Source organism: Giraffa tippelskirchi, chromosome 5, assembly GCF_054371585.1.
Source record: "Giraffa tippelskirchi isolate mGirTip1 chromosome 5, T2T-mGirTip1v1.2.pri, whole genome shotgun sequence".
Classification (NCBI taxonomy): Eukaryota; Metazoa; Chordata; class Mammalia; order Artiodactyla; family Giraffidae; genus Giraffa; species Giraffa tippelskirchi.
In genome coordinates, this window is record NC_137279.1 from 88,932,345 (window position 1) to 88,957,522 (window position 25,178).

At 45.1% G+C, this 25,178-nt stretch overlaps 2 protein-coding genes and 1 long non-coding RNA gene across 3 annotated transcripts; 2 read left to right on the plus strand and 1 right to left on the minus strand.

Annotated features, from left to right (window-relative positions):
• Positions 1-23,108, minus strand: LOC145505563 (uncharacterized). The gene is made up of 3 exons (XR_014053116.1): positions 22,886-23,108; positions 13,440-13,526; positions 1-291 (listed from the first exon to the last, which is right to left on the minus strand). It is a non-coding gene; the product is annotated as an uncharacterized LOC145505563 (long non-coding RNA).
• Positions 11,914-13,053, plus strand: KCNJ10 (potassium inwardly rectifying channel subfamily J member 10). Its single transcript, XM_081488010.1, has one exon. The coding sequence runs from the start codon at positions 11,914-11,916 to the stop codon at positions 13,051-13,053; it is 1,140 nt and encodes a 379-aa protein (XP_081344136.1).
• A 57-nt stretch (positions 23,109-23,165) lies between the features above and the next one.
• Positions 23,166-24,833, plus strand: PIGM (phosphatidylinositol glycan anchor biosynthesis class M). Its single transcript, XM_081488009.1, has one exon. It carries the CDS (start codon positions 23,429-23,431, stop codon positions 24,695-24,697), a length of 1,269 nt encoding a protein of 422 aa, XP_081344135.1. The 5' UTR covers positions 23,166-23,428; the 3' UTR covers positions 24,698-24,833.
• The last annotated feature ends 345 nt before the right edge of the window (positions 24,834-25,178 follow it).

A 25,178-nucleotide genomic window follows, 5' to 3' on the forward strand; every position in this document is an offset into this window, starting at 1 on the left:
TCTGTTTCTGTTTGTTTATTTTCTTTGGGGCAGGACAGGAGGAAGATTAATGAACAAAGACATCAACTTTCAAAAGAACCCCAAACCCAACTCCATTCTTCTCCCAAGCTTGAGGGCTTACATAATCCCGCAGTGCTTTTCTTCCAGGCCTTCCTTGACACCGTCTCCATTCTCCTCTCTTCCCCTCGCTCACATTTAGAACACTTGGAAGCCTAGAAATGCTTCTTTTTAGTCCCCACTGTGCAGCTGATCTCCTCCTGGAGGCCTCCAAGGTCGCTATTCAAGTTGGAGCTGGTATCCAAAACAGAGATAATATGGTTGGTGAGAAGAGGCTAAGTAGTAGTCTCCTGTCTCCACCAAGGCCAGTGGGAGGGATGGGACCCATCTGCATTGGGAGGGGCTCAGGCTGCACGTTGACTTTTAAAGCAGGAAGTGACCTTGATAACTCTCAAGCACAGTGCATCCCAAATTGACCCAGCAGCAGGTTCTAAAAGGCAGAAGGAATTTTATCCCAGAAGATATAGGGGTGGGTCATAAGCTCCCACACCCTGGATATCCTTGAAATGTTTTGTCTTTTAAATCACATAAAATTTTCACTCTACTTCGTTTTACATCGTTTGTTGAATATTGGGGCTTTCATGGTGGCTCAGACAGTAAAGAATCTGCCTGCAATGCAGGAGACCTGGGTTCGATTCCTGGGTTGGGAAAATCCCCTGGAGAAGGGACCTTCTCCAGTATCCTTGCCTGGAGAATCCCATGGACAGAGGAGGCTGGCAGGCTACAGTCCATGGGTCGCAAATAGTTGGACACGACTGAGCGACTAACACTTAACCGTGTAATATTAACTATGTTTAATAGTAAAATAAGATTTCCCCTCAGAATCCTTGCGTGAAATTGATATCTTAGGAAGGTATTTTAAATTTAATCCTGTGGCTTTGAGCACCGCCTGGCACCCTAGTTTGAGAAGTATGGAGCTAATCTGATGCCCTTTTTTCCACAATTAAGGAAATAATGGCCGAAGAAGTTTAAATACTTACCCAAGATCACTGTTAGTCAGAGGCAGAGTTGAGGCAGGTACCAAAAGCTCTTGTTCCCAGTCCAGCCCACTGCCTACCTATGAGTTCCTGATACCCTCGCTCCATCTCCAGGACGCTAGGCTCAGACACACACCTAACTCAGCTGTCTATGTGTACGGGCTTGGAGACCCACCCAGCCTCCAGCTCTGAGGCCGATCATGCTCACAACCCCACTGTTTGTGCACAGGGCTCCCCCAGCACATAGCACCTGAGCATGATGGGCGGTTGTTGGGACAGAGAGTGAGCTGGCACGACGAGTTCCTGTTTCTAGCCCCCAGTTCATTTATCTATACCCCACTGTGATTGGTTCAGGTATTCCTGTACCTTCAAACCTAAAGTAATTGGATAGTGGGAATTCTTCCTAGAAACTGCCTCCCTTTCTGACCCCATTTCCAAATCCCTGCATCAAGAAGCCATTTCTGGAGGGAAGAAACAGGGTGAATGGGAGGTTGTGGGGCTCAGAATGCCTCTACTAACATGAGCACCTTGGCTTTGGGATATGAGTGGGGATACAGTGTGACACAGATTTTGAAAGTCAGAGCTGTGATTTTATGGATAGCATAGTAGTACTTCTTTGGGCTTCCCTGGTGGCTCAGACAGTAAGAATCCACCTGCAATGCAGGAGACCTGGGTTTGATCCCTGGGTCGGGAAGGTCCCCTGGAGAAGGGAATGGCTAACCACTCCAGTATTCTTGCCTGGAGAATCCCATGGACCGAGGAGCCTGGTGGGCTATAGTCCATGGGGTGGCAAAGAGTAGGACACGACTGAGCGACTCACACACACACAGACACACACACACACACAGACACACACACACACACAGACACACACAGACACACACACACACACAGACACAGACACACAGACACACAGACACACACACACACACACACACACACACACACACAGTATTCCTCCATATCACCATCTTCCAAAATCACATGTCCAGGATGCAAGACAGGAGGCGGAAGAAACTTGGAGAAGAAGGGATGGGCCAGACAGATGTAGGGGGAGTGAAAAGACAAAGAGGAAGGTGAAAAGGAGGACAGACAAGGGGAGACACATTTTGGTAAAACAGCCAGTATGAAATATGAGCAGGGCAGTGCAGATGATAGAAGAGAAGAGAGTTGGGAGCAGAGTTTAAGGGAAGGAATGGGGAGGATAAAGACCTGTCATGCAAACCTAGAAGGAACACTAGGATGGAGCAGTCACACAACAAAGAGCATGACCACGAATCCTCAGACGAACCCTGGGTGATTGCTGTGCATTCTTCACACCTGGCTCGCTCCTGTGAGCCCCCATCCTGTTCCAGGTGTCCATCTTCTCTGGTTGTTGAGTGTGAAATTTGCTCAGCAAAGGCAGGTTCACTATAATATTAACCTGAAGCTATAGTGGAGAGAACTTTGTAATGCAGCCAGAACTAGACACTAATCTCAGCTCTGCTACTTATATATTGGGTCACCTGGGCTCCTTGAACCTCAGTTCCATAAGTAACTAAAGAATGGAAATTATGCCTGGGACATCCTGGGCGGTCCAGTGGTTAAGATTTCACCTTCCAACACAGGGGGTGTGTGTTTGATCCCTGGTTGGGGAGTTTAGATTCCACATGCTTTGTGGCCAAAAAACCAAGACATAAAACAGAAGCAATATTGTAACAAATTCAATAAAGACTTTAAAAATGGTCCACATCAAAAAAAAAAAAAATCTTAAAAAAAAAAGAAATAAAACAAAACTGTTCCCCAGAGTTGCTGCGAAGATGAAATGTGATGTGCTGGTCTAAAGTAGGCATTCAGGAAATGATAGTTGCCCTCATTCTCTCTCCTTCTGTTTCCCTGAACCAGCCGTCAGGAAGAGGAAGTACTCCGTGGTCAGAAGGAAAGACTCCCTCGGGGGGCTCTGTGAATGGGTGTGCACTACAGGGAGGGGACCAAGTCCCTGCATCTGATCCCTGTGGGAGGCGCGGGGCTCCATACCCACGCCATGTGGCTCTTGCCCCTCATTCTAACAGCCCAACCTTTAAATCCATGAAGCTGACCACAAGGCAGGAGGGTATTATGGGATCACAGCCCATCGTTGTTTTCCCATTTGTCCCATTAAGTCTCATGTGCTCTCAACACTTCAACCAAAATGACTGGCTCCTCTCCCCTGCTGGCCCTGGATCTCCTCAATGCTGTACCTTTTGTCCCTACTGCTCCCTTCCCTGAGGGGCCTTCTCTTTGACCCCCACCTCCAAACTTCAATCTCTAAGGGTCCAAATCTTGCCTTCAGGCTCAGTCCCTGTGCCACCTTTCTCTATAACATAATCTCCCCTGGGTGAAACAGTCAGGTGTGGAGGAAAAATCTCAACTCTTGCTTGTTACTTACTGATTATGTTTCCTGGTAAAAAATGAGGATAATAGCAATTATATGAGATAACATTAAAATATCCCCAACAACCTAGCCCAGTGCCTAGTGCTTAATAGGTGCTCCATCAATACATATTAGTTGTCTTTCCAGCCCCGTCACCTTGAGCTAGATGTCACTTTTCCCTTTGCAAAGTCCCCCAGGACTTCATGGATCTTCCCCCCACCCCGTGGATCTTATCACATCTTGCCTGCTTTGTGGTTGTCTCCCTTATTTGATTGTAAGGTCCTCAAGGCTAGAATCTATATCCAACTTACCTCCATAATTTGAGTGTCCTGTTTAGAATCTGACACCTAGTAAATGTTCATTGTATAAATGCACGACACACACCTGAGACTGCATAAATATTCCTATGCAGTGGGTGCATCATTACAGATGAGGATGTTTGGTTTGTTTGCATATCTAATAGAGCTGATAATTAGTTATTGGCATTTCACTGGATACAGGAAAGAGAAAAATCATCATAAGAAAAATCACAAGAAGATACAAACAAGAATGGGGAGTGAGAAGGCCCCAGTGGGAGAGAGACCCTAAACTAGAGTGAAGTTCCATCTGCTGTACCCAGGCCAAGAGCTTCCATATGTCCTCAGTCCTCGTGGCGGATGATTCTCAGTATGCTTATATTGGCCCCTGTGGCTGGAGTGACTTGGGAGTACCCTCCTACTCATTTATTCACTCATAAACTACTTCTTGCATACCTACTGTGTGTCATACATTGTCTTAATCATACATCAGGCTAATCGAAATATGTTATACCCGAATCCTTATTTCAATAAGCTTCTTTGTAGTAGAAGACACGTGTTATACCAAGTAGATGTGCAATAGAAGATATAGATGGAATATAAATATACACACACATATATATATATGTTTTCAGAGGCTTTACTTAAGGCTGTGGGGGTCAGAGAAGTCCTCATGGAAGAGGAGTCATTTGAAATGGGCTCTGGAAGATATCTCGGCTATATAAAAACAAGGAGAAAGGGAGTCCAGGAATAGACAAGAGCATGAACAATTCCTTGAAGGCAGGGAAGCCTGGGTGTGTACAATAGGGAGCAGGGGACTGCTGGTTTGTCTGAAGTTTGCCAAGGACAGAAGAGGCAGGAAATAAGGCTAGAAAGAAGGTACAGAGGCAGACTCTTGAATGCTCCAGACTGAGTTTGGCCTCTCTTTGATACCTAGTGGACACATCATCTGTCAAACCTAAACCAAGAGTAGAAGGGATTGAGCTGGGAAGGATCTGAAATAGTCATAGTACAATGACAAATGGAGTTTGGAGGCAGAGAGGTTTGGGAGGCCAAAGACCTTGATTTACCAATCATATCATCTCCCTTAGCTTCGGTTTCCTCATTCATAAAATAAGGATCGTAACCTTAATACCTCCTAGGAATGCCATGAGAGTAGAAGTGCTATGTGAAGTAGTGGATGCACGTGCACTGATTCGTGATCAGAGGCGGAGCTTAGGAACAGTGATCCAGTAGCAGTGTCGGAAGGATTTGGGGAAAGAAAGAATAGAGACAGGAGATGAGTAGGAGGTTGATGATTCAGCCAAAAGGTATTAAGGACCTGAACTCAGACAATGAAATGAGGGGGAAGAGACACAAGTAACAGATCCACAGCATGTGGGACCTGATGAATATTGGGATGAGAAAGGAGCAGAGTTTGAGATGTTATGAAACATTTTCAATGCAGTTAACTTGGAGGTTGTGACACTGTTAACTATTTAAAAAAAATTTTGGCTGCACCATGCATGCAGGATCTTAATTCGCTGACCAGGGATCAAACCTGTGCCACTTACATTGGGAGTACAGAGTCTTTTTTTTTTTTTTAATTTTTTTATTGCAAGGTATTTGCTTTACAATATTGTGCTGGTTTCTGCCATACATCAACATGAGTCAGCCACAGGTATACATGTGTCCTCTCCCTCTTGGACCTCCCTGCCATTGCTCCCCATCCAACCCTTCTCGGTTGTCATGGAGCGCTGGGTTGAGCTCCCTGTGTCACATGGCAAATTCCCACTGGGTATCTATTTTACATATGGTAGTGTATATGTTTCCATGCTACTCTCTCAATTCGTCTCATCCTCTCTCTCCCACACCATGTCCACAAGTCTGTTCCCTATGTCTGCATCTCCACTGATGCCCTGCAAATAGATTCATCAGTACCATCTTTATAGATTCCATATATATGCTTAATATACAGTATTTGTCTTTCTGACTTACTTCAGTCTGTACAATAGGCTATAGGTTCATCCACCTATTAGGACTGACTCAAATGCGTACTTTTTAAAAGCTGAGTAACATTCCGTTGTATATATGTATCACAATTTCTGTATCCATTCATCTGTCGATGGACATCTAACTGTAAAAAAGTGCTGCAACGAACACTAGGATACATGTGCCCCTTTCAGCTACGATTTTCACAGGATATATGGCCAGTAGAGGGATTGCTGGGTCATATGGTAGTTCTATTTCTAGTTTGTTTGTTTTTTTTTTAAGGAATCTTCATGTTGTTCTCCATAGTGGCTGTATCAATTTACATTCCCACCAACCGTGCAAGAGGGTTTCCTTTTCTCCACATCCTCTCCAGCATGTTTGTAGATTTTTTAATGATGGCCATTCTAATTGGTACAAGGTGATACCTTATTGTAGTTTTTATTTGCATTTCTCTAATGAGTGATGTTGAGTATCTTTTCACGTGTTTGTTGGCCATCTGTATATCTACTTTGGAGAAATGTGTTTAGGTCTTCCACCCATTTTTTTGATTGGGTTGTTTGTTTTCCTGGTATTGAGCTACATGAGCTGCTTGTATATTTTGGAGATTAATCCTTTGTCAGTTGTTTCATCTGCAATTGTTTTCTCCCATTCTGAGGGTTTCCTTTGCTGAAGCACGAAGTCTTAACCACTGGACCACCAGGGAAGTCCTGGCACTGTTAACTATTTAGAAACCAAAGAGGGGCAGAAGTAGAACAAAGAGAATTCATTCACATGTGGAAATGGATGCATTTAGGATTCGTATCCTAAAGCTTCTTCATTCAGGTCGCTCTTGCCACAGAGAGGACAGATAAAGCTCTTTGCTCAGGGCTGCTTCCCTGCCCACCCCACCCCCAGCCTGACAGGTACATGGCTCTAACCTGCCCCTCCTCCACTGCCTCAGGGAGGGGGCTGAAGTATCCTTTCTGGTCATGCAGTTTGGCAGAGTCCTCCCCAATGCCCACAGCTGTGTATAGGCTTGTTCTCCTCCTTCATCCTCTTGAAAAGGGAACTGCAGATCCAGAGGGAGCTGGGACCTGTGCCTGGAGCTTGCTCTATCCCACCTTTTGAAAAAAGAATTTGTAAACATCTGTGCACGTGTAAACTTGGGCTCATATGAGGTAGACCATGGCTGCAGCCCTGACTCAGGCCTCTGTCCAAATCAGGGTTCTAGTCATCCCTTTACTCAGACTTTCTTAACAAACTGCACTCAGAACTAGTGAAACAGGTGATGTGCACAGTCTGTGGCCTTAAATTCAGAACTCACAGATGGCCAACAATCGTAAACAAACCGTTGCAAAACACCACGATGTTTGATAGGAATGTTTAAACTATGCTAAGTAAACTCTTGCTGGAGGCGGGGAGATGGAGATGAACTGTTTCTTCAACGGTCAGGCAGGCTTCCAAGGGGGCAACTAACACTTGAGTGAGTTTTGAAAGATAAGCTGAACGTCATCATCCTGGTAGGCAAGGAGCAGGGCAGAGCAAAAGCAGATCCAAAGGTAAAGGTAGATGTGAGGGGCTTTATGGAGCTGGAGTTTAGGATATGAGCAGAAAAGTGGCCAGACCAAGGCCAAGGAGGTAGGGACCAAATCACGAACAGCCCTGAATGTTGTGCTCAGATCACTGGGGAGCCAGGAATCAGTTTTAGTCACAGGAGTGTGCGTACTGCAGAGCAGTCCTGTACTCAAGAAAGGCTCTGATAAATCCATTCTGGAGAATAAATGACTCATGAGCTCTTAGATAAAGAAATAAAGCTTAGATCCATTTGTAGGTGTGAGTCAGGAGGGAGGTGTTTGCTAAGGGAACGTGCCGGACATCACTGTAGGTGTGACTGGCCTTTGTTTTAGGGACTCATTAGCTTAATTTTTGGAGTAGAAAGAAGGTGATTGTGTCTGACAGCTGAGAGGCTGCTTTTGTTTTCAGAATTCTTCAGCTACCGTCCCTAGTATCTGGCGGGGACTGTTCTGGGGAAACAGCACCCTCTAGAGGAGACAGTTATGTATGTTTCCGGTGGGGCAGCAGCAAATCATTTCCAGAACTCTTTGCTGCCCTCTTCTCAGGGGCCCAGCCAGCCCTGGGGGTGGAGTGTAGCCGATTTGTTTACTCGCTTCTGACTCTCACTACTGTGGAGAACAAAGCTGCCTGGCTGTGGGAGGTAGCGCAATAGCTGGGAGCAGCATATAACAGCTGGAGGAGGCAGATACAAAGGCTGGCAACAGCAGGCCCACAGTTGGAGGCGGCAGTCACAACTAGCCAGTAGCCAAGAGCTCCAGTGCCCAAGGAATCTGTAGCCTTAACACTGGCTTCTGGAAGCTCTGGGCCCCGTCTTCTCTGTCTCAGCTGTGCTCCTCTATACAGGAGACTACAGAGGCACCTCCTGAGAACAGGAGACGGTGAGAATGAACTTGGGATATATGGAAGCAGTTGCTATAATTTAAAAGTTCTGGAGCCAGAAGACTTGGGTTCTGGCTCCAAATCCACTTGGAGCAAATGTCTCTGAACCTTAGTTTCTAATGATGCGTTTCCTACTTACCTCATGGTGTGGGGGTCAAATTACATGTCTCATAAACTGTAAAATGATATATGAAGTGAAGTGAAGTGAAAGTTGCTCGGTTGTGTCTGACTCTGCAACTCCATGGACTATACAGTCCATGGAATTCTCTAGGCCAGAATACTGGAGGGGGTAGCCTTTCCCTTCTCCAGGGGATCTTCCCAACCCAGGGATCGAACCCAGGTCTCCCACATTGCAGGCGGATTCTTTACCAACTGAGCCACAAGAGAAGCCTTAAAATGATATATAATCATAGACTATTACATTGGTAACGATAAGCAAGATTTTCCTTGAGGCCCAAGAGCTTCCATTTCCCCAGATTATACAGGGTCTTTCCTCAGCACAAGCAAAGCTAGGACTTCAGTGCAGGATCCCTGGATGTCATGGTATAAAGTGAGAGGATAGAGACAGGGAGGAGGCAGGTGTCTTGATCTTTTATGAATGTAGTCTGAAACTTAAAAGACAGTCTTTAAACCTCCCATCCAAAGCTCTAATCTCCTCTATAGAATCTCTGTAAAGTTCTCATCCTACCTGGTGTCAAACACTTCCAGGGACAGGGTACTCTCTACCTTTTGAGATGCTCTTTCTACATTTGTAACAATGTTCTTCATATCAATCTGGAATCTTTTTCGTGGCAGTTTATCTTTTTCTTGATGGTTTAAACTCACTGGTCCCGGCTGTTCCCCTTGGAGCTCAAATTCAAACTTCTGTTCACATGGCAGCACATTCAAACCAAATATTCTCACATAGCCTTCATATCCCTCAGATTGCCTCTTCTCCCAAGTAAACTTCTCCATTACCTTCAGCCCCTTCTCACATGATTTGGTTCTGAGGACCCTCATGTCCTGATTGTTCCTTGAGACTCAATACTGCAGATGTGAGATGAACAGAGCAGACTCAACTGAATTCTTATTCTAGATACTTTAGATCAACTCAAGGAACTTAACAGTTGCACCGCTTTTTTGGCAACCAGAACACGTAAGTAACTCACATTGGATTACTTTCTGCTAAAATGCTTACATTTTCATGGTTCTGCTTATGAAATCACATCTTTCCAATTGCAGAACTTGCTCAGGTAATTTTTGGACCCAAATATGTAATCCAATGTTTATCCTTTTTGTTATATTTGGCCCACTCATCTGGCTTCTTTTTGATCTGTCCCAGCTCTGTGTCATCTGCATAATCAATGGCTATGTGTTCTATATTTTTGAACAAAATTAGCATTAAGAACATTGACTAAGGGCAAGACCAAAGATAAAGCTCTCTGGTACATCATTAGAAAGCTTATTTCAGGCTCTCATGATCCACTCACCAGTAACACTGATTTTTTATTTTTAAGTCACCCAATTAGAGAAGCATTTTGTTCATTTGTCTCTATCCCCAAGGACATAACGAGAGATCTTGTAAAGGAAAAAAAAAAAAATTTTGCTTAGATGCACTTTCTCTATTGCATTTCTCTGATGTGCCAAATTAGTAACCTTGTCAAAGAAGAAAATTAGGTTAGTGTCATTTGACTTGTTCTTAGTAACCCCATGCTGGGTCCTACTGATAACTGCCTTTCCCCAACCCTGCCCAAGTATTCACTATCTTAATGTTCCATTCTAGAGTCTTGTCTATGGTCTACCTCTTTGTGAAATGCACTTAAATTTTCTTTTTGAAAGTTAAAATCATGCTCACTCATCCACAACTTTCTAGCATTCCTTCTGTTCTCTAGAACCTGTTTTAGATTCCCCTGTTCTTCAAAATCTTCTATAGAAGTTTCACTTCTTTCAAGAGTTTGAGGGTCAAATGAGAAGCATGCTAACATGTGAATGGTACACAGATGCAAGTTTTGTGGTGATTGTTTCTTTTCTTACTATTACTACTACTGAGTACTGAATGGGGCTTTACTTAGGCCCTAAATAAGAATTTTTCAAACTTCAGAATTACAAGGCCTCCTTCTCCAAAATAGCCATGTCTGGCTGAGGAGTCTCATGTGGATGATTTCCAAGTGGGCAGTGTAAAATGTGCTGCTGGTTGTCTCTGAATATTCTTGGATTCTTGTCTGTTGGTGATCTCCAATTTTGTGTCTACTTGGGTGAAGCTCCAATACTTTGGCCACCTGATGCAAAGAACTGACTCATTGGAAAAGACTCTGATGCTGGGAAAGATTCAAAGTAGGAGGACAAGGGGACGACAGAGGATGAAATGGTTGGATGGCATCACTGACTCAAACTCAAGTCTGAGCAAGCTCTGTGAGTTAGTAATGGACAGGGAAGCCTGGTATGCTGTAGTCCATGGGGTCGCAGAGTCGGACACAACTGAGCAACTGAACTGACTGGGTAAATATATGAACGGGCCTAGATAATTTACAGTTTTCTAGCAATAAGGCCATGGAAATACAGGCTAAGGGGCAGTGTGCAGAAGGATAAAATGCAATGGGACAGACTTCTTAGAATGGAGAATGTGATGAGCCTCTCCGTGTTCTCCAAGAAGGAACAAACTCCCCAGAGATCACCTGCTCCTTCCCAAAAGGTGTGGCCGGCAGATCTCAAGTCCAAGGGCTCAATTTATTATAATTCTTTCTCTGCTGGAAAAGTACAAGTTATTCCTTGGGCAGAGGTGCCAAGCACCTTGTATTAAATGAGTTGTCTCCTATTTCAGAGCCTTGTCCCACTTTCTACTATCAGGACAAACAGCATTCTTGAATCTGAACTTGAGCACACATAGTCACAAGCTAATATACACTCCCAACTCTCCTACTTCACTCAGTCAAGACAATTTTGCCACCTACAATCTGGCATTTCTCCCGGTCCTTGGGAAAATGGCCCAGTGCTGCCAGGAGGCTTCAATTTGATGTTTTTCCTACACCATTGCTTGTTTACTTTTGCTCAGTTCTGCCTATGCTCTTTCTGACACCACTCCAGATCCAAACCTAGATAGTGCAAAAAGATGATGATAATAATGATAATGACAATAATAATAAATAGTGAAATGGGATGGGTGCTTAGAGAACATCTTGAGGGGTGGAAGAACAGGTAGTTTCTGCTATCTTCTCAGCTAGAAGGGTATCTTAGTATCACCAGTGAGCACTGATGTGGAGGTTGGGGAGAGAATGGAGAAATTAAGGGCATATGTGTGTTCAGGGGGACTGACCTGGAAGGATAACAACAGGATAGTCTTTCTTGCTGGTGTCATTCAAGACGGTAGGGAGGGATCCTATTTCAGAATTAGAGATCTTCACAGAACCAGTTTTGTGGTGAAAGGAGACCAGTAGAGCCCTCTTTAGTCCCACTCCCACCTTCAAGGAACTGGGAACTTATTACTTTTTCTTCTCTGCCTCTCGTAAGAATTAAAAATATCAGACTATATTGCAATTGTTTGCTTTGCTGAACAAGTATCTTTCTCACTAGACTGTGAATTCTTGGGAGAGCAAGGTTGCTGTCAGCTGTCAGATTCATTTTTGACTTTCCAGCATCTTGCACTACAGGGCCTGGCATGTTGCAAGTGCTCAGTAAACATTTGCTAATAAGAGAACAGATCAGTGGCACTGAAATGAATACTTCTTCTTCCTTCCCACTGGGAAGAGGGTGGCTGGGAGTTGGCTGGATTTCTGCAGTAACTCTCATTATGCTGTCTTGCTTTCTGCAGATGACTTCCGTTGCCAAAGTGTATTACAACCAGACCACTCAGACGGAAAGCCGGCTCCTAATGGGCCCAGGGATCCGGAGGAGGAGAGTCCTCACAAAGGATGGTCGCAGCAACGTGAGAATGGAGCACATCGCTGACAAGCGCTTCCTCTACCTCAAGGACCTATGGACCACCTTCATTGACATGCAGTGGCGCTACAAGCTTCTGCTCTTCTCTGCCACCTTCGCAGGCACCTGGTTCCTCTTTGGTGTGGTGTGGTATCTGGTAGCCGTGGCCCACGGGGACCTGCTGGAGCTGGGCCCCCCGGCCAACCACACCCCCTGCGTGGTACAGGTGCACACGCTCACCGGGGCCTTCCTCTTCTCCCTCGAGTCCCAGACCACCATTGGCTATGGCTTCCGCTACATCAGTGAGGAGTGCCCACTGGCCATTGTGCTTCTTATTGCCCAGCTGGTGCTCACCACCATCCTGGAAATCTTCATCACAGGTACCTTCCTGGCAAAGATTGCCCGGCCCAAGAAGCGGGCGGAGACCATCCGTTTCAGCCAGCACGCAGTTGTAGCCGCCCACAATGGGAAGCCCTGCCTTATGATCCGAGTGGCCAACATGCGTAAGAGCCTCCTCATTGGCTGCCAGGTGACAGGCAAACTGCTTCAGACCCACCAGACCAAGGAGGGTGAGAACATCCGCCTCAACCAGGTCAATGTGACTTTCCAAGTGGATACAGCCTCTGACAGCCCCTTCCTCATCCTCCCCCTTACTTTCTACCATGTGGTGGATGAGACCAGTCCCTTGAAAGACCTCCCCCTCCGCAGTGGTGAGGGCGACTTCGAGCTGGTGCTGATCCTGAGTGGGACAGTGGAGTCCACCAGTGCCACCTGCCAGGTGCGCACTTCCTACCTGCCGGAGGAGATCCTCTGGGGCTATGAGTTCACACCTGCCATCTCGCTGTCAGCCAATGGCAAATACATAGCAGACTTCAGCCTTTTTGACCAAGTGGTGAAAGTAGCCTCTCCAAGCGGCCTCCATGACAGCACCGTACGCTATAGAGACCCCGAAAAGCTCAAGTTGGAGGAGTCCTTAAGGGAGCAGGCTGAGAAGGAGGGCAGTGCCGTTAGCATGCGCATCAGCAATGTCTGACGGCTTGGATTCCCACCTCCCCATCCCTCTGGTTTCTCTTCTTGTGGCTCCTGGGTGAGGGATGTTTGTTACCCAGGCTTACTCGGGAGCCCCAGAAGCATCCTTCTCCACTTCCTCTTCTTTAACCCAGAGGCCACCTGGAGTCCACATTTTCCTCCCTTCACCTCACTCCACTTTGCCCCCAAGATGCACAACTCCCTTAAGCCAGGATGGGGGAAGGAGAGGGAAGATTAGGCTGAAGTGGCTTAGAAGGCCTCAGCCATGCTTGGAGACTCACATTAGGAGGACCGTGCGGCTGGATGAATAGACTCCCCCCCACCTCCCACTACCACCAATGTCTGGTACTTTGAGGCTGGAGCCCCCTCCCTCTCTATCTTCCCACTTACCATGTTACCTAAGGCAAGACTCTCTCTCTGATGGGGTTTGTGCCCTCAGAAATATAGGTCTCCAGAATAATTTTTCTCCACCAAAACCTGTGGAGAGAAGTCAGGGTTTTTCATGGTGTAGTTTACTTTCTGTTGGCAACTCCTGACTCTAACCTAGGACCTTGGTCCCCACTGTTCTAAACTGGACCCTCTCTTTGGATACCCAGTTCCTACACAGATGTCCTCTACTCCCAGGGAATATAAAGCATAAAGACACAACCACCACACCTGTACCCAACCTGAATACTGAATTCTTCACTGTGGGGTGACTAATGCAGAGCTATTGTTTAAAACCTTGAACCTGTCCTCCAGGCAGCCCTGTTTCCCCGTGTCCCATGAAAGTGGTGACCCTCCCCAATTCATTCCCCTGGAAAAAGTCCAATGCCCAGGCCCCATAGAAAGGTCTGGAAATAGTGTTCCTGATTACACTGTCCCTGGCTTCCCTGATTCTTTCCTGCCCAGCCCACTCTCCCCTTAACCCTAGCTCTGAAGGAAGGGAGGGAAAATACAAGGGCTTTCCTCTCTTAACACCGATGCTTGACTAAAACTAGACTCACAGGGCACAGAGTCACAGGAAAGGTTAAACCAAATGGGAGGAGTACTTTCTCAGATCTCCCGACTGCTGTATACAGCTTCTGGGAATCGGCATGGCTTTGTTAAGGTTTGAGCAGAGGCAGAACTCTGTGGCTGGCAGACACTATTCACCGTTACCCCTCCCAGTGCCCTTCTGAAAAGTGCCAGCTATTCTGTTAGGCAGTGCTGGGAGGGGAGGAAATTACACCTCCTGATCAAATAACTATGGTCTCTCTGAGCCATTCCCGAGACAGTATAAAACGAGTATCAGTTCTTCTCTCTTCTCTCCTCTACCATGAAGCCAGTTTCCGGCAAGTTAAAAGGCATATTTTATGAGATCAGACTCAGGCCATTCCTTGTTCCCTGATTGCAACTGTGGTATGAGGTCAGGAAGGGTGTATGGATATCAGAACTTTCTCTAAAGCTCCAAATCCCATGAGTGCTCCCTGTTCTCATTTAGGTTCCAAGGAACACTCTCCTCTGCCCCAGATGGATTCGCATAGAGTCGATGTATGAATCAAGTGGCAATTTATTTAAGGTAGAACAGCCAATTGTTATGGGTTTCCCTGGTGGCCTAGATGGTAAAGAATCTGCCTGCAATGTGGGAAACCCAGGTTTGATCCCTGGATCAGAAGATCTAGAGAAGGAACTGGCAACCCACTCCAGTATTCCTGCCTGGAGAATCCTATGGAGAGAGGAGCCTGGTGGGCTACAGCAACTAATATACACACACACACACACACAATTGTTACAAGCTACACACTTATACAGAATGTGTATTTGCATCTGTGTACACAGCCTTACAGAGAAACCCACAAAATCTGGAGAGTGGACCCATGGTTATCATTTACTACAATTGCCCAAGATCCTCTTATATTGATCTCTCCTTGAACTCAACTCACCCTTCATTCTCCACTTACTGTAAACCCCGCCATTACTCCCTAGCTCTCAAGCAAACAAGAACCAGAACAACTTGAAAATCTTAGACAGAAACCAGAAGGCAAAGAGTCACCTTCTGGGCTCTACACTTTATTCAATGTTTGATTCACCTGATTTCTTTCAACGTGTAAGGGCAAAGAGCACTGCATTGTGTGTGTATGTGTGTGTATCTTCTTATCTATTTGCAAATCATCCTCCATCTAGTTTCTTCTGCACAGTTGCTTCCCTCTTGAGAGAAATGCTCTGTTCCCACTCCCTTGCTGTCTGTTCTAAGCGTCCAGACTCCTCAGGTTCTTGGAAAACAAAATGAACACTTTCTGACTTACCCTTTTTGATTTTCCTGCACAATCCCTGACTTTGCTCTAAATTGCACTTTAAATCATACCATCCTTTTGATACAACTTGGCTTATAAGCCCCATCAGAGAACAACACTCCCTTGCCCTCAACCCTAAGTGGTTTTCTAGACTACAGCCCCCATCTCCTCTGAGCTGCAATCATCTTTCAGGCTATCAGGCAAGCTTTAGAAGCAGCCAGGTCTGGTGAGCAATGGGATCCCTGACCACACCAACCATGGACTTGGACTGTCGGGAGAGCACTGGGCACAGATCTTAAGGGAGGAGATTTCAGAGGATGGGCAACATGACTCATGTGGGAGGATACTCAGGGTGCAAAGATGAGAAAGGGTGGTACTGGGGGACCTAGTGAAATCGATGAAACCCTTGAGTCTTACTTGGGCTAGCAGACAAGAAGTAGGTGGAAGCTCGGGGAATTAAGCTATGATAAATAAATGAAAGGTTTATCTAAGAAAGAGAAACAGAGATAATATATATATATATATATATATATACACACACACACATAGAGAGATGTATATAGATGTATATAGGACCAAATATACATAATGTACAGAAAGAAAGTATTCAGAGAGCTCAGCACGGGGGCAGATATCTTGCTCTGGTTTGGGGAGTAGGACTCCCCAGGTTCCCAGAACTTACAGCCAGTGATCCTGATTTCAACATGCAAAGCCTGACAAAGGCTTTCAGGTTTGATGATGGGAAAGGGAGGGGTGGAAGTTGCTCTTCAGAATAAAGAGGTGTCCACTGAGGCTTCCAATAAACCCTGTGCTGCTGACAGGACCAGAAGGAGGGGAGACACCCCATCCATGGGAATCTAGGATGGTCTACCATGTAGCCTGTGTGCTTGCATGCCCAGTGTCCTGTCCCTGTGGTACTTAAAAATCCTGTTCCCCTCTCTATTTCCCTGCTGTCATGGGGTACGGCAACTGCAGCTCTAGCCCCAGGAGGTGATGGCTATTAAACTGAGAAGCTGAGCACTTCGCTGTGTCAGAGGCACTAAAGGGAAGCCTCAAGCCTAGAATCTAAATGCCAGGACTAAAGAGCTGCTGGACCCAAGATATTCTCAAGGTAGAGGCCAAGCTTTCTGTGTGGCTGCAAGCAGCCCAAAGTGAACGCCTTCTGTGCTGGAAGAGTCCCAATTCCAGCATTTGGGCATGAGGCAGGGCGTGGTGCTTTAGCTTTGATGGGAGAGGCTTCTGAAATCCCTACTTTGTGCTTCACCTCGTTACCCGCCTAACCCCCTAACCCAACCTCAGCGAGTAAGACCATCAGGGATTTCTCTCTTGAGACCTGAGCAGAGAAAAGCCAGTTACACTACTGCTACAAGCTAAGGACACTGCCCCCTCCCAAGGCTGCTACCCTGGTCCTTTACCCTTGCTAGTTAACATAGCTTATTTGTAACATAACATAACATACTACCTTTGCTGTAAAGTTAGCCTGGGCTTCAGGCTCAGCCAACTCTATTGAAAGCAGAAATATCTAGGGATGGTTTTTCCATTCACTGCATTAAAGTCTAAACCAGGTCAAACATACCTAGGAACAATATGTGGGGTTGGTTTTTTTTTTTTGGTTTATTTTTGCTGTTCAGAACAAGTTACTATTACTAAATAAAATGGCTGAATCTCTGTTCTTCGCTCCAGCTTCTTTAAGAAATCAAAACCAATCCTGTTATTAAGGCCTGAACTCACTGGCCTTCCTTTGGGAAAGGAGGGTGAAACTGGGCTCTGCTGGAAGAGCCACTGACAACATGGTCAGGTCTTTCTCCTTTAGTGTTATCATAAGTCCCTCAACTCCTTTCCCACATCTCCCCTCATTAACTTTATGATCCTCTAGCAAATACCTTTTACACTCAGTTTTAAAAGGATTACAAAAAAGTTAAGACCGAGAAATCTGAAAACTGTCTCAGCTTAATCCAGGAAAGTCAAGTTGCTTTGGAACCCAGGGATTGCCCCTTTTAGCCAGCGATCATGAACCCAACTTCCCTGCCAGGCTACCATGGAGTAGTTCCTTATATATCCTCAAGGCTCTGTATGCCTATTCATTTAATCATTAGGTATTTCTTGCCCCAATTCTCAAAGAAGGGGGTTTCTCTTCTATGCTTATCTATCAATAGCCTAAAAAAGGCTTGGTTGTTAATATCCAGTCCTGAATTGAAAAAACAGACCCCCATGGTTACTGACTCTTGTTCCCCAGAAAAGGAAGGACAAAGGGAGAAGATTTGGTCTCTTACCATCATCAATAAATACTTATCTACAACATTTGGGAAACACTAGGTTTTAGGGATGAGTCATGGGACATGAGGCTTCCCGGGTGGTACTAGAAGTAAAGAACCCGCCTCCAATGCAGGGGATGTAAGAGACTCCAATTTGATCCCTGGGGTCGAGAAGATCCCCTGGAGGAGGGCATGGCAACCCACTCCAGTATTCTTGTCTGCAGAATCCCATGGACAGAGGAGTTTGGTGGGCTATGGTCCATAGGGTCACAGAGTCAGACACAACTGAAGCGATTTCATGCATGCACACATAAAACAGGAAAGATATATAAGATATATGAAATATACAGACCCATAACATTTGAAGAAACTTGCCAACTTGTGAAGAAAAAAAGATAAAATAACAAGTAGCATACATTAGGGCCAGATACACCATTAACAATATATTCTAAACAGTGAGATCTCTGTGGGAAACATTCCCCAAGTATGGGCACTAGGCAAGGGATGGTATCAATCTAAGAGGTGTGGTTAGAACACATCTGACATAGGATTCAAGAAAAATCAGCAAAAACTGAGTTCCTTTTACAAGAAATGTACCATTCAAGAGACAAACAAGACACAATACATACCAAGGTACATACAGTATTTTCTGACTTTATACCTGCTATTCCTTCTGGGGAACTCTCTGTACTGCTTGCCAACTCCCATGTTAACTCTCAGTAGACAAAACTCTGTTAAAAGCTGTGACTGCATCATGTACTCCTTTCATTACACTTGTCACAGCTGCAATGTTGCTACTTGTCCATTATCTGACTAATACCTGCCTCACTCAGTAGACTTTAAGTGCCATGTGACTTTAACTGCGATTCTTGTCAGTGTTGGGTCACCAGTACAGCTGGGCATCTAGCACTGCATCTGCATGCATGCATGCATGCATGCTAAGTTGCTTCAGTCATGTCCAACTCTTTGCGACCCCATGGACCGTAGACTCCTCTGTCCATGGGTTCTCCAGGTAAGAATACAGGAGTGGGTTGCCATTCCTTTTCCAGGGGATCTTCCTGACCCAGAGATTGAACTCACGTCTCCTGCATCTCCTGCATTGGCAGGTGGGTTCTCTACCACTAGCGCCACCTGGGAAGCCCACCTGTATGTGCGATGCTCAAAACTGGAGAATGAAGGATGGAAAGAAAAGAGGGAGACAAGTCTGTTTTTGTACTGAAAGACAAGTAGTACATAAATAAGTGAGGAGAAACAGGAACCTCTGTAGGTAGGACAGCATGAAAAAAAGTATCACAGTTAAGAAAGCAAAAGGTATATTTAAGGAATAGTTAATAAACCTAAGATATGATCAACAAGGACCTACTGTATAGCACAAGGAACTGCACTCAATATTCTGAAATAACCTACATGGAAAAACAATCTGAAAAAGAATGAAAAAAAAAATATATGTGTATAAGTGAACCACTTTGCTGTACACTTGGAACTAGCACAACATTGTAAATTAACTGTACCCCAATATAAAACAAAAATTATATTATAAAAAACACCCTAGAAAAGAGGGCTTTCTCAGTGAATAGGTTTAAAACACAAGATAATGGAAGGATTCAATATCAGGTTAAATAGTTTACTATTTTTTTCTACAGGCTTGGGAGCTACTGAAGATGTTTGAGAAAGCAAAGCATCTAAATAAAATACTGTTTATGAATAACAATCTGACAGCAGAATTGAGAACCAGGAGACACTAAACCAGTTAAGAGACTTGCAAAACCTCAGGGGAAAGGTAACTGCCACAGATTCTAGTGTAATACAAGTGTCAATACTGTTATCAAATTGAGCTGTTGAAGTCTGGACTAAGGTGCAGGATGCTGAGCACAAAAAGAATTAGGGACAGACTCAAAAGAAATTACAAAGCAGGAAATATAAGCAAGATCCAGATAAAAAAAGAAGGGGATTGAATTAAGGCACCAGCAGGAAGCAGATGCTTACATTCAAAGGGCTAACTGGACATGATTTAGTGAAGAGATTATCTGCAAAGGTATAGGGAGGGTCAGGGCTGGTGAAGCACCCGGGGACTTGGAACAGTAGGAAGACTTTGTGTGTGTGCCTGCTAAGTCGCTTCAGTCATGTCCAACTCTTTTTGACCCTATGGACTGTATACCGCCAGGTTCCTCTGTCCATGGGATTCTCCAGGCAAGAATACTGGAATGGGTTGCCATGTCTTTCTCTAAGGAAGCCTTTAATAGTCTTAAATCTGAAGGGACTGTCATTGAAACCTGGTGAGAGTTGTAGCCAAAGAAGAGGGCTATAATTTCGGCAGAAGCCTTGGCCTTAGGTAGAGGAACTCATGCCACTGCCAAAGTTCTGCTAATGCCTGCCACTGGCCTATTGTAATGAGAAACCAGGGGGCAAGGGAAACTGTGTGATGCTGAAAGAACAGGGAAGAATAGACAGAGAGTGGACCTAAAAAGCTAATGAGAGCATACACAGCACAGTAACCAAGGCCAAGGTCCTCACTAAGGATGCTAGGGCTGAGGTATGCATGTGTGTGTGTTTTCCCTAGCCACTAGCTCTAAAAAACTGGAAACCAAGAGACAGACAATGAAAGGGAGAATTAGGAAGGATTATAAGTAATAGTTCAAGAGGTAATGAACAGTGGAGCATTTGAAAAAGTGTAGCTTTTTCAGGGCAAAGTGAGAAGACACAACTTCCACACCCAATGCAAAAAGCTCAATATGGGGTCCATAGTGCCGTGATACTTCTGTCTCACCTAGAAATAGTAATGTTGCCTAGTATTAGCCTTCCCTAACCTACACCTTTCTTAAGTCCCACAAACACTATCTACATCTCGCTTTGATCCAAATTTAGTTTCTTTTGATTAGTTGTTTACTGTTTCCTTAATTTCCCAAACTTGGTGCCTTTTATGTGTTTACTAGGTTAAGCTCTATAGGGACAAACTGGTTGAGGCCTTTCTGTCACACTATCTAAATCAACCCAACCAAAGGAACCCCTTTCTCCCTCTGGAGGATTAACTAAGTTAATCCTCAGACTTCTACCTCCCATATCCTTTACTTTCTGGGACCAATCCTCACTTATCTATCACTGGCAGAGGAAAAGAATATCAGAGATAAATCACAGTGAGAGAAAATATCAGAAAGGTTCAAACAAGAGATCAATGAAGGGAGGCAGAGGGAGAAATTAGATATCATAATTAACATTCTATTTGCAGGTTAGCCACACAGTAGTTAAGAATACTCTGGGCCATCTGCTTTTGAGTTCCAGCTCTGCCACTAGCTGACTATGTGACTGAGGAACATGACTTAACCTCCATAAGCCTTGATTTCTTCATTTGTGAATGTGGGACTATCCACCTTACATAGTTAAGTATTTAGTGTGACGATGGACATACTACAAATAAGTTGTCAACAAAGCTGGCTATTAGAAATCATCATCATCATCATTATTTGAACAGTGCCATTGTATTTATGGCTACTTAACTGCAAAAAAAAAAAAAAAAGTTAAAAGTAATTATTGGGACTTCCCTGGTGGCTCAGTGGTAAAGAATCTGCCTACCAACACAGAAGACACAGGTTCTACCTCTGATCTGGGAAAGTGAAAGTGAAGGTGAAGTCGCTCAGTCGTGCCCGACTCTTTGCGACCCCATGGACTGTAGTCTACCAGGCTCCTCCATCCATGTGATTTTCCAGGCAAGAATACTGGAGTGGGTTGCCATTTCCTTCTCCAGATCTTCCCAACCCAGGGATTGACCCCGGGTCTCCTGCATTGTAGGCAGATGCTTTACCGTCTGAGCCATCAGGGAAGTCAGATCCCGCAAATACTGAATGAAATTCAAGTGCCCTAGAGCCTGCGCTCTGCAACAAGAGAAGCCATCACAATGAGAAGCCTGCGCATTGCAACTAGAGAGTAGCCGCTGCTCTCCACAACTAGAAAAAAGCTCACGAAGCAACGAAGACCCAGCACAGCCAAAAACAATTTTTTAAGTAACTATTAATATAAAGTATATATTTACACTAAGGCACAGATAATGACAAAGGGATATCAGAATATGAATACAGGCTGTGTGAGATTAAGACAGTTCATCCAAAGAATAAATGTAAATTGTACGAGGGATGAATGGAGGGTAGTCCTGGGAGCTACATGTTCAGACTGGATGGAGTCATCTACTTTCCTTATGCTAGTATAGAAGACTTCCCCTAGGAAGTAGGATCAATCTGTAAAGTCAAGAAAGTCAGCATTTACTGAACATGTACCATGTGCCTAAGATTGTAATAAGTTATGAGTAATTTTAAAAAATTAAGGATAAGATATAACCCCTAACCTCAAAAACCCTACAATCTCATTGAAAGGGTTATGAATACAATATAAAATAAATGATGAAATTTCGAAGTGCAGACTGTAAGTTCAACAAGTGCCTACAGAAGGGCAAGAGATCACGCGTTAGAGTCCTTGGTGAGAAATTCATGGGAACAGGGTTTTGGAGTGGGATGGGTGAAGGGGGTAGAACTTGAAATACAGGATATTTCAAAGAGAAAAGGACTGGGAGTTGGAAGCATCCCCAAAGATGCCAGCCACTCCAGAGGTTCTGGTATGAGTAACCTGGAAAATCAATTCAACGTGTACCGAATGCCTTAAGTCTGGTAATGTGATACTCGCTGATGTACAGAGAAGAACAAGATAATCTCTATTCTCAAAGAACTCAAAGCATCCTGACAGAACACTAGGAAAATGAAACCAAAAAACAGTTATCACTGACAAATGCTATATTACAGAAATAGTGATTCCAAAAGGGAATTTTCGAGCAATGGGACAGCAGGCACTTGACAGCAGAGAGAAGCAGGAGCTTCTGTGTGAATTATTTTCTAGAACTTAAGAGCCCCTTGGCCTCTGTCCGTCTATCCTCACTTAGCGGAATGGCATCTAAATCACAGTGCCTGATGAAAAAAGTGAGCTGAGAGCCAGGATATGCTTTCAGGAGTTAACTCATGAGCCGAAGCTTGAAGGGTTAAGTAATGACTGAAGAGGAGACGGCAACGTTGACAGAACAGCAAATACAATGACACTGAAGTATGAAGGCATGACATATTTTAGCAACCCTACGAAGCTTCCTGTCTTCCCTTCCCGTTCCTCCACCAAGCGTTGTCGGATAATATACAGGCTGACCAGTTCAATTCAAATTTAGATAAATAATTTCAAAAAATAAGTATGTCCCAAATATTGCACACACTCTGGGCCTCCTTTCAATTCATCCCAGCTCGGCTCTCTGGTAGCCCACAACCCGCCTCACTCCCGCCCCCGGTCCCCGAATTACCCTCGAGCAGGAGAGGTAAAGCGTTAAGAAATCATCACAGGTTTATTTTTCCTTCACTCCTATTTTTTTCACTCTCGTGTCTCCCGCCCAGGCCAGAGGGATGTGGCTCGAAGGTCGCTCCGCTCTAGCAGTCAGTCTCTCCCAACTGGAGTCGAGGCGGGGGAAGTACACGGCCACCGACAAATAACACACTTCCACCTCTGTAAAAAGTCCACCCAGAGCCAGCCGGCCCGGCAAGCGGAAGTCGCCAACCCCAAGGACCGGAAATCCCGCCTTCGCCGGAGAAGGAGCGGAAGCGAGACAGCCAATGCAGAAGAAGGTAGTTCTCCCACAGGGGCCGCTGAGAGCCCAGCCCCTGGTATGAGGCTGGAAGCAGGACGGGGGCGGATCTTCCTGCCGGAAGTGGTCAAGGGGAAGTTGTTTTCGGTTGGCAGCTTAGCTGATAGATGTGCGGGCTATCTGAAGCGAGGAACCGAAGCGAGGATTAGACATTCCAGGGCAGTTTGAGAGCTGGGGACTGAGCTGCTGTGGTGCCGTCAGATCATGAGCCCGACCACGCACTGGGGAGAAAAGTTCCTGAATCTGCGGGTGCCTCCCGCCGGTGTATTTTTTGTGGCCTTCCTTGCCCGAGTGGCCCTGATTTTCTATGGGGTCTTCCAGGACCGGACCCTGCTAGTGAGGTATACAGACATCGACTACCAGGTCTTCACGGACGCCGCGCGTTTCGTCACGGAGGGGCGCTCCCCTTACATGAGGGCGACATACCGATACACTCCCTTGTTGGGGTGGCTACTCACTCCCAACATCTATCTCAATGAACTGTTTGGAAAGTTTCTCTTCATCAGCTTCGACATCTTCACTGCCTTCCTCCTATACCGGCTATTGCTTCTTAAGGGGCTGGGTCGCCGCCAGGCTTGTGGGTACTGTGTCTTTTGGCTTCTTAATCCCCTGCCTATGGCGGTGTCCAGCCGAGGCAATGCGGACTCGATTGTCGCCTCCCTGGTGCTTATGACCCTGTACCTCATAGAAAAAAGACTCGTCGCGTGTGCCGCTGTATTCTATGGTTTCGCAGTGCACCTGAAGATGTATCCGGTGACCTATATCCTTCCCATTGCCCTCCACTTGCTTCCGGAACGCGACAGTGACGGTCTCCGTCAATCCCGATATTCTTTCCAGGCTCGTTTGTACGAATTTCTGAAAAGATTGTGTCATCGGGCTGTGCTGCTCTTCGTAGCAGTTGCTGGACTCACGTTTTTTGCTCTGAGCTTCGTTTTTTATTACAGATATGGTTGGGAGTTTTTGGAGCACGCCTACCTTTATCACCTGACCAGGCGGGATATCCGACACAACTTCTCTCCATACTTCTACATGTTGTATTTGACCGCAGAGAGCAAGTGGAGTTTTTCCCTGGGAATTGCCGCATTCCTGCCGCCGTTCATCTTACTTTCAGCAGTGTCTTTCGCCTATTACAGAGACCTTGTCTTTTGTTGTTTTCTTCATACGTCAATTTTTGTGACATTTAACAAAGTCTGCACCTCCCAGTACTTTCTTTGGTACCTCTGCCTCCTGCCCCTTGTGATGCCACTAGTGAGAATACCTTGGAGAAGAGCTGTGGTTCTCCTGATGTTATGGTTCATCGGGCAGGCCTTATGGCTGGCTCCTGCTTATGTTCTTGAGTTTCAAGGAAAGAATACCTTTCTATTTATCTGGTTAGCCGGTTTGTTCTTCCTCCTTATCAACTGTTCCATCCTCATTCAAATCATTTCGCATTACAAGGAGGAACCCTTGACAGACAGAACCAAATATGACTGATATGCTCCAATCTTTATGCGACTTGGATTCTGATTGTTCTGAATGGATCAGAGAGAGCTTTGGAGACATTTTGTTTTTGACCATCCTAAGCACTCTAGTGAAAGTTCAGTTTGGAGCATAAAACTATTCCAACAAATTTTAATGAATGGTTGCCTTACTTATAAAGGGGGCTCAATAATTGAGTTTCACTGTTTGGGAAATCTCAGGACTCATTCATCTGGGACATGATAAGAAGTAAAGGTTACTTGTTTGAAAGTGGAAGGGCTAATGAAATAGCAGATGCTAAAAGGTTTTTGTAGAAACGATAGAGGAATACAGTCAAGAGACGTGAAATCTAAGCCAGTATTTGTTACAGTTATACTGTGGTACTGTCTGAAACTGTCTTTTATCCCCCACTTTTTTGTTCTAAGGCTTTCTTGATAACTGTGAAAACTCAAAATGTTCCTAAAGTACAGCTTTTATATATAAAATGTTAAGTAAT

Excerpts from the sequence above, each read along its gene's own strand:
- KCNJ10 (XM_081488010.1), top strand. The coding sequence starts at position 11,914 with ATGACTTCCGTTGCCAAAGTGTATTACAACCAGACCACTCAGACGGAA.
- PIGM (XM_081488009.1), top strand. The coding sequence starts at position 23,429 with ATGAGCCCGACCACGCACTGGGGAGAAAAGTTCCTGAATCTGCGGGTG.